Genomic DNA, 14063 nt, shown 5'->3' with positions numbered 1-14063 from the left:
AATGAGGGCCTAGAGCATTTCAGTTAATGTCGGCGGTCTGGTTTATTTTGATTCAGCTCGTGCGGTCTTCAGTACACCAGTCTGTCGAGAAACTTGGCCAAACCAAGCCACAACGACCGACTTGGAATCACAACTCACATCACATACATCTTCACCCCAGCAGCCCTTGGAGAGAAGAGTGAGTGATACGATGTCGCTCCTTTACTTACCCAACGAACTCATTTGCGAACTTGCACATTGGCTCAACGATACGGCAGATATTAATTCACTGGTTAAAACCTGCCGACAGCTACACAAAATACTGAATCGCAAACTCTACTTGGCGGACGTCGAGTCCATGGCCTTCGAGGCCATAACATGGGCGGCAGAATTCAATAACGTAGCCACGGCAAGAACGTCATTGGCAGTCGGTTCAGGTCCCTTCTCACCAAGCGAAGTGTACCTCATCCCGTTTGGCATAGCAGTGCGACACGGACATGTCGATGTGGTGAAAGAATTTCTAAAAGTAAAGAATCTAGATGTGCAAACTGCTTGGCCGTCGCCTCTTTTATCTGCTGCTTCCGCTGGCCACATGGAACTCGTCAAGCTATTATGCAATGCTGGGAAATTGAGCCAAGATGTCAAGGACGCCGACGGATTTACTCCTCTCATCATGGCCGCCAAAGCGGGCCATGTGTTTGTTGTCCAACTTCTCCTTTCTTCAGGCGACGTCGACATCAACTCTAGGGATAATGAGGGCTTGAGCGCCCTGGCATGGGCTGCAAGTAACGGCAACGAGTCTGTTGTTCAAACACTTCTGAAGCATGATGCCATCGATGTCGACAGCAGAGATGTGTCCCAGCGTACACCGCTGATGCTGGCTGCCCAGTGCGGACACGAGCACATCGTTCGGCTCTTTTTGGGCTGCGACAAAAGTGAGAAAGAGACGACAGATATAGACGGCCAGACGGCTCTCGGTCTAGCAGCCGTGGAGGACAACGACAGCGTCATTAAAATTCTACTAGGCATGGGAGAGGTAAAAGTCAACAGCAGAAACAAAATGGGCCAGACGCCGTTATGGATTGCTTCGTCATATGGAAACCTACGATCTGTACAAGAACTGCTGCAACATGAGACTGTCGATGTGAATAGGCCCAGCCACTATGGTGAGACACCCATGGCTATCGCGACAGAGAACAGACACCATGACATTGCGACACTGTTGCTGAAGCATGGGGCCACCGACTGACCCTGTTTTACCCACGAGATTTCTCTCGGTTATCGCCTCGCTACTATTTTTAGATATTTATGTCTTGATGGCTGTAAGTCATACACTGACAGTCAGGTACAAGGGACACTAGGCATACTCACTCACAAGACCAAGGCAAAGACAAAGATTGTTCAGAATCAGTCAAGAAAATAATGTATTCGTTTTAGAAACTAATGATAATAATGTACTGTAGAATACTTGTATGCATAGTAAGGTTGACTCGCACACTGTAGCTCGCCAAAGCTCCCCCTCACCCCCTTGTATAAAGACGTGGCGATTTTATTTTACGGCGGTCTGGTCATAATACAAATCGCAGGCATGTGGGTGCTGTGCGCAGTATTTCGGGACAAGAGGAGCAGCTCCAATGCCGTTGGCAACAAGGTACTCTCTAAAGTTGAGAATTCGCTGCGTCAGGTAGGTTGTTCGCTTGGCGCCAGTCTTGGGGTCCTTGTTGCCAGACCAAACCAACTCGGCGAGGGCAGCAGCTCGTGGCCACATCTTGGCACTGATGATGGTATCGTCGACCTGCTCGGACCACAGGGGAGCGGCGGCTCCGATGATGTGCTTAGCCTGTGCGGAAGTGAGGTTGGCGGTGAAGTCGTAGTCGTAAATGCGCTGCCAGGTCTTGTAAGGGGCGCACCAGGAACCACCTGGGCCACCATAGTTGAAGGAGAAGGTAGCACCACTAGGGTCGGGGTTCAGCTGAGGAGCATTGTATCGAGGGTCGTTGGTCACGTAGCCGCCATTGCCGCAGTCCAGATACAGGAAGTCAGCACTGGACACAATGACATCGTAGCCAGCCTTGGTAAGCTTGTCGATATTTGAAACACCATTGTTCCAGGACTGCATAATGACGCTCTTGGAGACGTTGCTGGCGCTAGCATCGGGGGACAGGACAACGTCTTCCCACATAATCAGTCGGCGGTTCTTGTTGCCGCTGTTCTTTTGGGACATGAACAAGGGGTAGGCGTGGTCAATCCAGTACTGGTTGAGGTCAAAGTAGGTGCGCTTGGGGTCAGCGGCAAACCAGTCTCGGATGCCTTTGCTGAAGTTGAAGCAGCCGACCTGGAGCTCGTCACCTCCAACGTGGAAGAAGTCGTCGGAAAACTTCTTGGAGAGCTCTGCATAAACCTTGGTGACGACATCGTAGGTCTTGGGGTTCATGACATCCAGCTGTCCGGGGTTGGGCTGCACAGCGGTGTGCAGTGGCCAGTTGTCGTTGGACCACCAGCTGTTCTCGCAGGTAATAATGTCCTTGTCGATTTGCTTCCAGCCGGAGGCAGAGTGGCCGGGCATGTCGATCTCGGGGATGACGCGGACTCCACGAGCACGGGCGTAGGAGATGATGTCGCGAACGTCTCCAGCTGAGTAGCTCTCCCGAGACGAGTAGGCGTCCTTGGTGACCTGAGGATAGCTTTGCAGCTGGATTGGCCATGATTGAGTGTCGGTGATGTGCCAGTGAAGAATGTTCATTTTGGACAAGGCAAGGCCGTCAATCTGCTCCTTGATCTTGTTGACAGAAATGAAGTTTCGGCCAGTGTCGACCATGACACCACGGTAGGGGTAGTTGGGGTGGTCCTTGATGGTGACGGGCTGCTCAACGATGAGACCGGAGCCCTCAAAGATGACGAGCTGCTGGAAGGTGGTGAAGGCATGGAGAGCACCCCAGATGGTCTTGGCAGAGACCTGGACAGTTGAGGACGAAGCTGAGACTGTGAGCGTGTAGCTCTCGTCAACGCCGTGCTGCAAATCGGCAGACCAGTCGGAAACCTGGACATTGATGCTATTGACCCAGCCGCTGCCGCCATTGTTTCGCTTCGTGTTGCTATCGCTACCGGCAGTAGGGAAAGGATCGAACTTTGGGATTGGCTGCTCAATGGCCTGCGGCACCCATTTCAGAGAGGTGATTGCTTTGGAAGCGCGGTTCCAGGCGTCTCTGACGATTTGGTTGTTGGCCTCAGACTTGCCATTGGAGTTTGTGCGCAAGTCAAGCCAGCCACTGACAGATTTGGGGCCAGAATTGCCCCAGGTCACTTCCTGTGGCGCAGGAAGCGGGTTCACCTTGACGGCAGAGGTGAGCTCTACCGCAGCCAAGCCGATAAGAGCGGCAGTTGTGTGGAATCGCATTGTTGCACCAATTCCTCCAGTAGGGTCAGGTACTATGAAATGATGTCGAAGGGGTGCGGTGTCGATTGATGATGTTGTCTCCTGGCGATCGGGTCCAATCCGGGCGCAATTGATTGATATAGCTTTTGGCGATCAATGCTGGTACAAGGCAAGGCAAGGCAGGCACAGACAAGTGGTCGTGCTGGTTTATCGACTTGAGCCCAGAGAGCTACTGTAATATAGCTGCCTGTCACACAGACAAACAAAGGATCAAGACATTAGAGAGGGGCGATGTCGGTGCCTTTTGTAGATCAACAAAGATTGGACCCAAAGTCTCACCTCAAATAGCAGTTCCTTGTTGAGAATGTTGCGCTTCCCGTCGACTAACCCCAATTGCTCCAATCACACATCATACTGAGACATCGGGTCCCTTGGAGAGACATGCGCATGTGGCCACGGATGGATGATGGATGGATGGATGGATGGGCTGGGGTAACGGAACGGGAGTCACTCAGCCAGTCTGTCTGTCAAGTCGTACTAGAGACACCAGACTGGACCGGACCAGACATTGATCACGCAAAGAAACATGACGGCGCCCCAGTCGGATTGATGGTGATGGAAGCATGGCAAGGGACCATGAAATGTAAATGTAACCCTATGCACGCCAACGCGCTAAAAGCTATTGAAGCTACCAAGCTAGCCTAGCACGCGTACAGTAGAGAAGCTACCAGACTACCATGCGTCAACTCACCTAGGTATGACATGGTACAGTAGCTTCTGCTGTCAAAAAGAAGGCACTGGGGGAAAGAAAATTTGAACAAAGATTGCGCTTGGTGAGGAGGTACTGGGGTGAACAGGGCCAACCCAGGCCAGGCCAAGCCAAGCCAAGCCAGGTCAAGCTTCAACACTCAAAGACGCGGCGCGACATGACGACGGGGTGAACAAGGCGCCGTGTGCCTGTAATTAAAAGCGCATTGCATCAAATGGCATGGGCAGACAGACCAGACCCATTTATTACCCGGCAAAGGAACATTGAACCAGGCGGCAGAATCAGACAAACCAGCACAGACATGGACATGGCCATGGACTGGATCAACCAGACCAGACCCCAAATCCCCAAAGTTCAAAGCCAAGGCCAAAGCCAAAGCCGGTCTGGTTGGATGGCGGGGCCGTTTGACCCATGGGACTTGGGACTAGGCAACATGGAAGCACGAGGGAAAATTGGAGAAGACGAGATGCAGTGCAACCCAGCAATCGATATTGGGCGTCATGCTTTGTGTTGCAATCGGCTGAGATGAGCAGGGGGAGATGAACCATGAGAACCATCGAGGTCAGGTCTGGTCTGGTCAGAGAGAGAACATTGAACTTTGACATTGAAGCACCATGTCGCCAGGACTCGTTCCAAGCAGACAGCTAGATGATTTCGAGGCGGCAAGAGAGTAGAGCAGAGCAGAGGTCTTCGCCATTGGTTTTTTTTTTCTTTGGTCGCAACATTTGTCAATTATTATTTGCCACGTGCTCAACCAATGTCATCAGCTTACTTTTTGCGTCCTTGTCTTGTCTTGTGAGGATGATTCATGATGTGGCCTTGCTGTATATGTTGGTGCTTGCCAGGCCGGCAAATGGCCAAGCCCTCTGGTCTGGTCTGGCCTGGCGTGGTCCATGTCTGGCGCAAGCTCGTCGGTCGCAACTGCCCAAAATTTGTGTGGTGCAACCACATGCATGTCGTGGTCTGGTCTTGCCTCGTCTGGTTCATCAATCCAGTCTGGCTTCAATGTTCCAATGTTCCATGTCCAATGTTGACCAGACCAGGCCAAATGCTCATGAGGCAGACTTGGCGTGCGACAGTGAACCAAACACGTCTGACCTCTCGGTCCTCGTCGGGTCAACGTCGCTCATGGGATGGCGGAAATGATGGCGGAAGTGCGTATGGCGTATTTGGTCCATCAGCACAATTCATCTGAGAGTCTGGTGCCCCCTCAAGGGTCACGCAATATTCTGGTCGTTTGAAGCTTGGAGTTTCCATCTCACCAGCCAGACCGGACCAGATGAAACCAAAGCAAACCAGACTTCTTCAACTGGCCCATGTGGCTTGGTAAGCGCCGTCCCTCCATCGCCCTTATTTGCTGCCTGGTCACAGCCATCGTCTATCCAATCTCACCAGACATTTGACAGATCGAAACCGCACCAGCACCAGCCAGGCAAGAAATCCCCAGGAACCAGCAGACAAGCAACATGGCGGGTTTATCCCCCACTGTGTCCACTATTCCACTCTTCCTCTCTTCCCCATTTCCGCCTCATCACCACTTCTTGCCTGTTGTGGACAAATGAGGCTTGGCCTTGGCCAGGTTCAATTCTGTGCCTGTGCCTGGGGCTGGGCCTGGGCGGACAAAAGCGCCGAATCTTGGCCTAGACGTTCGTCTCGTCCAGTCTCGTCCAGTCAGATGTTCCACCTCTCTTGTGGACATGTGGACATGAACATAAACCTCTATTGCCAAAGTCTGGTCCGCCGCATCTGGCCAGAGTCAGAATCAGAGTCATATTACTATTCTATCTGATATATCCATGTCTGATCTACTGCCACGAGACAGCCATGCCTCTGTGCGCTGGGACACGGACTTTCCAAAAACCTACTAACCTTGCCGACCACCAAATTTGACCAAGGGCATCATTGGACAGACGGCCCAGGCCGAGCTGTTTGGTTGAGGCAATCATGGATCATGCTGGTAGTGGTGGTGGTGGTGGTGGTGATGGTCCATGTCGCCTCGGTGCAATTCCCCCGCATTGCCACGTTAACGTTACCTCCACACATTCAGTGCCAAATCATGAGATTACCAGGGACTTTGATGGTTCACACAAATCCCAATGACTTGCCTCCTTGGGCGAACGCCACTATCAAGGACCAAAAAAAAAAAAGGGCATTCAACTCCACATCCAAGTCGCCTGGTCGGGTCTAGTCCAGCTTTCTGGTCACATCACATAGTAACACCCCGTGTGTGTTGAGCATATCAGTATTTGTTGCCAAGGTTATGCTTTAGTAGAGATGCTGTATGCTCGTCACGTCACAAGATAACTCGTTCGTCTTGGTTGTCGAGAAAACGCATAGTCTCGCTTGGCACTCGCAACTCCATAAGCGGGGTGTTGCTTATCAAGGTCATGTTTAAGAGTTAGGTATTTGTCTGAGGGGAGTTGTCAACAGCTGAGAGTTATCTGGAGAACATTACCCTCAACAGCGCATTGGACGATGTAGTGTCCAAGCGAACGGGTCAAATTCAACAATTCGATTGAGGCACAAAACACTACGTCCTGCCTCCCGTTCTCCGTACTACGAATTTAGACTACTCCCGCGTACCCCAGCATGATACTCCGGATTAAACGGCACAAGCCGAAAACAATGCAACACTGTAGACAATCTGCCAATGGCACTGAAGTTCATGCAACCCAACCTTGTCTTCGCGATTGTTCTGCTTCCGGTAACCAGGAAGCAGCGAGCATGGGCTGTACGATAACTAATATATTGGTTCGTGAAACATTTGTACCACAAACTATGGAATGGACGCATCCAACTTGGCAGAATGTATGAAGGGTCCACCAACCCATGCAATCTTCATGGAAATACATGCTGTGAGTGTGGCGTCTAGTTGCTCGATGCGTGGTCAAATCGGCGTAGGCAACATGCAAACCTCCAAATACTACGGTACCATGTATTCTGGGGCTTGCTGCATCTAATAGCAGAATCCCTGGGTCCCTATATTTCAGCTGAACCATGACTGGAGTTATGCAGTCTCCGTCCACCGATTGTTGGGAATGCTTATGAATGTTAGCCCATACAAAATTTAAACGTCTTTAGGGTAACGATATCGCCAGATCGACACCGACACAGCAGGCACCTCTAGACACTGGTATTACAAATAGGCAGAAGGAAGAGAGAATGCTTTGGATTGCAAAGAGGCAGCATTATTCCCCAGAAATCTAAGTATACCAAGTGACAAGACCATAACAAGCTTCAGTGTACCCTCCACGTCAGACCAAAACCAACAAGCAATCCCGTACCAAAACTCAAAACGTCCTCCTTTTGTATCATAGCAACACATCCACATTGAATGATATCGTTTTTATCTATTTAGCACCAGTCTGTCCACCGGTGGGTGCCTCGGGTTGGTAAATATCAGTCGACTTGCCGGATATCTGGCGACCTACATTCTTCTTGAATCGTCCTTGGTAATTGCCAGGTGGTGTGTACCTGCAGACAACATAGTAACCATTTGCCTTGCCCGAACCGCCATGACAGCGTTTCCAGCCACATCCCAAGTTGGTCGACTGCTTCCACACCACTTGTGTAAAGTGGCCAGTTGCCGAAGAGAATCCAGGGTTATTGTAGTCGTATTTCAGGCGTTCGCTACCCCACATGTTCGTGAAGTAGCCACAGTGGCTACACCGAGTTGTATAAGCTAGATTCTCTCCGGTGCTCTAATATATATCCCAAGTTAATTTGCATTTCGCACACTTGCCATGGCGTGCCATGTATGACAGCACGTACCGCGTGGCGAAATTTGCAAGTATCAGCCCATGCTTGCGCCTTTTGGGCCAGCTCCTCGTCCCACACCAAAGGTTCAGCGGAATGCTGAGACCGGAAGAAGTTGTGAGAAGCAATCATCTCATCCTTGAACTCTGCCGTATTCCGGCGCGCTTCTAAAGGTGAAGCAGAGACACCGGCGAGTGCCGCTACAAAGGCGAATCCAAGGTTGGACCAAATCATACTGGCGAAGGAGGATGATGTGATCTTGAGCGGAGCAGATGGACAATCCAGATAAGAGACCAAATTCACAAGTGCAATGTAAAGGAGCTTTATCAATGTGCCTTATAGTCCCGAAAGCAAAATAATGAAAATATGGCTGGGTTTGCAAGGGCGCGTGTCTCTAAATGACAGCCGAACGGCGTAGGAATGCAGTTGCTAGATAACACCCTGATTCTGCTCAACTCAAGCTCGTATGCCAAGAATGTTGTTTAATTAGGTGTACTACTCTTAAAAACTTCATGATTCGCTATAGCACACTCTTGACTTTCGCGGAGCCGTGCGCAACTACCGTTGCATCTACCGAGAGTCTATTTCTTATTAGCCTCTGCACCTTCCGAATCGGACTTCCACGTGGTAATGAGCTAGCCTGAGTAAAATATATAAGTATACATTTCCTTGGAAATACATTTTACTGCCCTAGCAAAGACATCATCAGGCTCCCAATAATTGCAACTATGGAGTCAACTTCTATTATTATGCAGCCAACCAGCGCAAGGGCTCTGTTGTGAGCGGGTGCATTGGCATTTTGTTTTACTGCCCAGACCTACCTGGCTAACATGTGTTTGGTCTCATCTAATACCATATCATCGAAAATTCGAGCTTCCTAATTTTGTGAAACGTTTGTGGTTGGTATTCATCATGTCCCATTGCTCATCTCCCGGCGTAGTCGTATCGGTGTCAGCAATGTTGTAGCTTCGAAGCTCTCTCCACCAAGCCTCTACGTGTTGGAATCTTGCACAATTCCCCCCTTATTTCTTTCTAGGAAATCTAATTGTTCCTACCAATTGGTGTCTGTTTGAGGAGTTGCTCCTTTACTGTCGGCCACTGTTATAGCCAACCACAAAGCCAGGTGGACTCAATTTACGCATCACGGCTACAAGGCTGCTTAATTGCGCCGGAAATAGTGCTCTGGTAATCAGTATATTGTTCAAGACGTAACGTAGTCTAAGGATCTTTTCCCCAAACCCAAGCTTACGAAGAATTACTATTGTCTGCGCAGGAGAATGCCTTTCCGATAGTCCCGTTTGCGTATGCATCAATAATATTTTGCACAACACCATATGTCCCACCAATAGTCATGAACACGGCTAGTAAGATCATGAACCAATTTAGCCAGTAAACAGTGACTTGCCACCAGTTGCCCTTGCGGTAATGCCCATGGTCGTGAATCCAAAGGTAGCCAGGTAAACCGAGGGCCAGCGGCGCAAAGGTCAAGCTGCCTGCAAGAGCGAGTAGATAGTTGTAGATGGGAATACCAGACGCTACCAAAAACGAAATGACGGACATGCTCAAGGTACAGGCGAGCCAGGTGGTCCAATGCACCCACGAGTTCTTCTGGAGATGCTCCGAGTTGCGGAGGATGCGGACGAAGAGGTACTTGGCTGCCGTGTGGGCATAAAGCATGCCACTGATAGCCAAGCCAGCGATACCGACGCCATATGAGATCTTTTTGACCGTGTATCCGGCACTACCAAGGGACGGCGATGCAACCCACTTGCCACACCATTTGTAGACCACCAGGGAGAAGGTCAGATAGGAGATGGTCACGATGCCCATGCATAGGTATACTGCCTTGTTGTAATCCCTTGGCCTTCTCATCTCGGAGATGACAGGGAGGAAAGCCGATGTTCCGGCTCCAGAGCAGAAGATGGTGGCAACGGAGGTAATTCCGGCGATGAATGTCGGGTTACCGATGACGTGGTAACCGAGATCAAAGTCGCCAGTTTGGGGAGCAGCCGCTGGGCGATCTCGAGTAGTGACACCAACACTAAAGACATCATGTTAGCTTTAACAGGCTTGACAAAAGCGATCACGGGTGACCATACACAACAATGAAGACGGCAATGTACACCGACAGGAAGCCGAGCCAGGTCAGCCAGGCAATCTTCTCAAATTTACGAATGCTGCTCATGAGGAAAACAAGGGCGGTAGCCACAAGCATAAAGTAGTTTGTGCAAATGGCGTGATTTGACAGGGCGTTGAGAGCCACTGATGTGCCGAAGATTCCTGACGCGCAGACAATAATGTACGTTACGAGGAAGAAGACGCCCGTAACCTCTTTCAACCACAGTCCGCCGACCACCTCGGCCATGTCTGCAATGGAATGGCATCCCGCATGAGAGTTGCGGAAGTTGCCTTGGATAATAGCGCAATATGTATTTAGGAACTGCCACCCAAGAACGTTAAGGGCTCCAGGCAAGGCCCCTAAAACATACATTGCTGAAGGGATGGTGAGAACACCAGTTGCAAAGATAACTGATCCGCGTCGAGTTAGTTGGGAAGGGTTGGAGTTAAGTGCCATGAAATCCCACCTTTGAGGAAGATGACTGAAGCGTGGATCCATCCTAAAGCCTTATTAGCTACCAAAGCGCTGAGCTATAGATCAATGTGGTGAACCATACCGACAGTACGGAAGTTTACAGCGCCCTCTCGCGTCTTGAAGACTTCGAATGCGTCATTGTCAAGTTTCACACCTTCAAGGCTACCACTGCTGCGGCCGGGTGCGGGCGTAATAGTGTCGGACTTCTCAGGATCAGACATGGTTGGTGGTAGATATTTCCAGGACGGAAGGTGATAAATTGGGTGATGTTGTCACACAAGTCCAAGATGTCGACCATATATAAACTGCTCCAAAGCTACAACTCTACTTAACTTATTGGGGTTTTAAAATGCCAATGATGTGGCACATCAAATGACATCCCGGTCTACCCCGCGCTCGTTTCTCGTCAATTTATTATAGTTCATTGTAATCGATAATTGCGTCTCTTGGCGGCAATGGTGTTGAACATCCGTGGGGTTAGCACATGGCAATTGAGTCATGGGCATGGGGTAACTTATCTGCCGGTGTTGGGGTTGTCTTGCATTACCCCATGCATTCACATCAATGGAGACTCTTGGGCGCCTTGGGCTGATCAACATGTCATTAACCAACCACATCGTCCCGGATGAAGATGCAACACCAGCCGGAATGCCTCAAGGTCGACTGTCATCACCGCATATGCATGGCAGGTCCCAGGCAGATAAGAAATCACACGTCCGCAATCGGAGTCTTTGTTGTGCACCTAGATAATGCTACGCAGTCAATAATAGAAATTAATTCTAGCTCTATTTACTCTAGCAAATAAATCACTACTGTTTAAGCATATGACCAGCTTCGGCTGGCAATATGGCTCCTGGAGCAGGGGGGTTCTTGGACTTGAACTCATCACAAATCTGCTCCATAGTTACGAACTCGACACCCTCGTGCTGCTTCATATGCTCAATGAGCCTCTCATGCATCAGCAAGGCATGTGGACGACCAGATACATCTGGATGTATCGTCAATGGAAAGATGAACTCGTCGTACTCGCGATAAAAGTAATCAAAGTGGTCTCGCCAAATGTCCTCCACATCTCTTGCATTCACGAATCCGTGACTATTAGGGGCGTTTTTGATGAACATCATGGGAGGTAAATCGTCGAGGTACCCTGCGACCGGAGTCAGTCTTCACATGGCAAGAGAGGTGAAATATGTCAGGTTTCACTCACAGTTCGCGGGTATCTCAACCAAGCCGGTCTCTTCACCCTTTACACAAGGGTGCATCCAGTCACTCGGCTTCTTGGTATAGTCTATCTTGGTCCACGAGTCCCCAGTTCGCAGGTAGTACGGCTGGCAGTCATGGTGGCTCATGCTATGATCATACTCAATGCCATAGTCAAGCAGAAGCTGGGCTCCCTCCTTGCTGGTTTCCCACCAAGGTGCAACGCTGCCTCGAGGGGGCTTACCAGCAAACTCGGTAAGCATGCAGTACGTCTTGTGCAAAATCTCCCTCTGTTGCTCGATACTCATGCTTGTGGGATTCTCATGAGAATATCCGTGCAGGCCAATTTCATGTCCAGCGTCCCGAACAGCGGCCATTTCATCGGGGAAAGTCTCCAGGCTGTGGCCCGGAATGAACCATGTTGCCTTGATGTCGTATTTTTTAAGCAGTTTTAATACGCGCTGTACTCCAACTGTTCCAGCAAAATAGCCTGTAAAAATGTCAGAGCGACAAGCTGGGCTTTCCAAATTCGATCATCATACATACCTCTACTGATGTCGTTGGATGAGTCTTCGCCTCCGTATGACCCAAGCCCTATGAACGCAGGTTAGTGAAGCATTTCGCAGAGTATCTATCACAGCTTCTTACATCCTGCTACTGCATCGACATCAACGCCATATGATACCAAAACTCTTTTTTTAGTCATTATGAAGCTGCGATCTAATCAGCCAGAAAAGTTCCATGCGATTTCATGGTAGCGGGGAAACGAAGACGGGGAACGAGAAGGTATAAACATTGGGCTGACCCTCACCCTGCCGATTGTCGGGGTATGCCAGCGTGTTGGTGTCACTCAGTGACATCCCATTGCGTTAGTGGTTTGAGTCGGTGGCTGGGGTCGAGTGACTGATGGAGGGACAGAACATTTGGGGTTGACAGTTACTAGAGTCTCGTTGGAGACAAAAATAACTGACCCCATCTCTCCACTGCTCATGTTGGAGTACAACATGACAAGCCGCCAATAGTGTAAGTCTCGGAGATCTAATATCTTGCCATCAAATGCCGATTAGAAATAGTTCTCGGCGTCCAAGGTTGCTCTCTGACACGGAGATTGTGCTGTAAACTCAATCTCATATCCAGAGTATTGGGAGACATTGAAGTTTAGGTTTCGGAGATGACATCGCCAATAATTGCGGGTACAATGAGAGCAGCCCAGATCTCAGAGGTACGTTCAAGCCGGCGTAACCTGGCTTATGCATATCATGTTGAAACAAAAGACAGTATGGAAAGCCATACCAAATAGTCAAGCGACCCATCCCTAAAATCCAGGAAAATGAAATTCTCATTCGAGTGCAAGCGGCCGGATTCTGTCACTCAGATGTACAAGTCCTCCAGGGGCAGTTTGGGTCACCTCTGGGCATGATACCTTCGCATGAACCAGCTGGAATCATTGAACTAGTTGGCTCTCAATGCAGCAAAGACTGGCATGTGGGAGATCGTGTTGGAGCGCTCAACTTTAAGCATTCTTGTGGACATTGCGGCGGTTGTACCCTCACACAGCGAAATGCCAAGCAACTTGATCCCAGGTTTTGTGATAGACGAGAGACAGCCGGCTTTCATCATGACGGTGCTTTTGCTGACTATCTGGTTGCCGACCCTGATACAATGGTTCGCCTGCCTCCTTCTCTTCATGAACCAAGCAGCACCCTTGATGTGTGCGGGAGCGACCATTTGGGGATCATTAGAAAAGGTAACAGCCGGGCTCGTCCCCGGTGATACCATTGCAATCATCGGGATAGGTGGCCTTGGACATCTCGGTATTCAATTGTAAGTCTCTATTTGTCTAATTCTGTTTCGTGCGAAAAGATTGCTGACTAGAGGACAACAAGTGCGGCCACTATGGGCTATCGGGTTGTGGCTATTGACAATCGCGCGGCCGGACAAAGACTTGCCAGAGAAGTACCGCATGCTCTACAACCGGCACTGGTGGTTAATTCGGCAGATTCTAATGCCGTAGAACAAGTCTTGGAATTCACAGATGGCGAAGGCGTTGCAGCAGCGGTGGTGAGCACCGACTCTGCGGCCGCCCACAAGTTGGCCCTCCATATGCTACGGATAAGGGGGGTGATGGGCTTGTTAGGTCTACCGGCTGATGGTTGGTACTTTGATTCTAGTCCCATCATCTTTAAAGAAATCACGATTCATGGGACCTATGTTGCCAGCAGACAAGCTACAGAGAGAATGATGGAGGCAGTTGAGCAATCTGGGATACGCTCACACATCCAAACCATGTCATTTGACGAGATCCCTAGTATACTGGAGGCTTACCAAGCTAGCGACTTTAGAGGCAGACTTGTCGTGCAAATAGCTGAGGAATAGAGGAAGCAGATAGC

General features: G+C 49.9%; 5 protein-coding genes across 5 annotated transcripts; 1 reads left to right on the top strand and 4 right to left on the bottom strand.

Moving 5' to 3' along the window:
• Positions 1-190: 190 nt before the first annotated feature.
• On the top strand, positions 191-1228 carry VFPPC_12680 (ankyrin repeats (3 copies) domain-containing protein; the record flags this gene model as incomplete). The annotated part of the gene is made up of 1 exon (XM_018290457.1): positions 191-1228. One exon carries the CDS (start codon positions 191-193, stop codon positions 1226-1228), a length of 1038 nt encoding a protein of 345 aa, XP_018148054.1.
• A 300-nt stretch (positions 1229-1528) lies between these two features.
• On the bottom strand, positions 1529-3376 carry VFPPC_00047 (beta-hexosaminidase precursor; the record flags this gene model as incomplete). Its single annotated transcript, XM_018280145.1, has 1 exon — positions 1529-3376. One exon carries the CDS (start codon positions 3374-3376, stop codon positions 1529-1531), a length of 1848 nt encoding a protein of 615 aa, XP_018148053.1.
• A 4098-nt stretch (positions 3377-7474) lies between these two features.
• On the bottom strand, positions 7475-8114 carry VFPPC_00045 (extracellular SCP domain-containing protein Pry1; the record flags this gene model as incomplete). The annotated part of the gene is made up of 2 exons (XM_018280144.1): positions 7475-7825; positions 7896-8114. The coding sequence occupies 2 exons, from the start codon at positions 8112-8114 to the stop codon at positions 7475-7477; spliced, it is 570 nt and encodes a 189-aa protein (XP_018148052.1).
• A 1011-nt stretch (positions 8115-9125) lies between these two features.
• On the bottom strand, positions 9126-10694 carry VFPPC_00044 (amino acid transporter; the record flags this gene model as incomplete). The annotated part of the gene is made up of 4 exons (XM_018280143.1): positions 9126-9921; positions 9980-10409; positions 10466-10498; positions 10556-10694. The coding sequence occupies 4 exons, from the start codon at positions 10692-10694 to the stop codon at positions 9126-9128; spliced, it is 1398 nt and encodes a 465-aa protein (XP_018148051.1).
• Positions 10695-11282: 588 nt separating this feature from the next.
• Positions 11283-12379, bottom strand: VFPPC_00043 (polysaccharide deacetylase; the record flags this gene model as incomplete). Its single annotated transcript, XM_018280142.1, has 4 exons — positions 11283-11620; positions 11681-12163; positions 12220-12267; positions 12322-12379. The coding sequence occupies 4 exons, from the start codon at positions 12377-12379 to the stop codon at positions 11283-11285; spliced, it is 927 nt and encodes a 308-aa protein (XP_018148050.1).
• Positions 12380-14063: the final 1684 nt, after the last annotated feature.

The sequence above is a fragment of the Pochonia chlamydosporia genome, chromosome 1 (assembly GCF_001653235.2).
Source record: "Pochonia chlamydosporia 170 chromosome 1, whole genome shotgun sequence".
Classification (NCBI taxonomy): Eukaryota; Fungi; Ascomycota; class Sordariomycetes; order Hypocreales; family Clavicipitaceae; genus Pochonia; species Pochonia chlamydosporia.
This window is presented reverse-complemented; position numbering and strand designations above follow the sequence as displayed.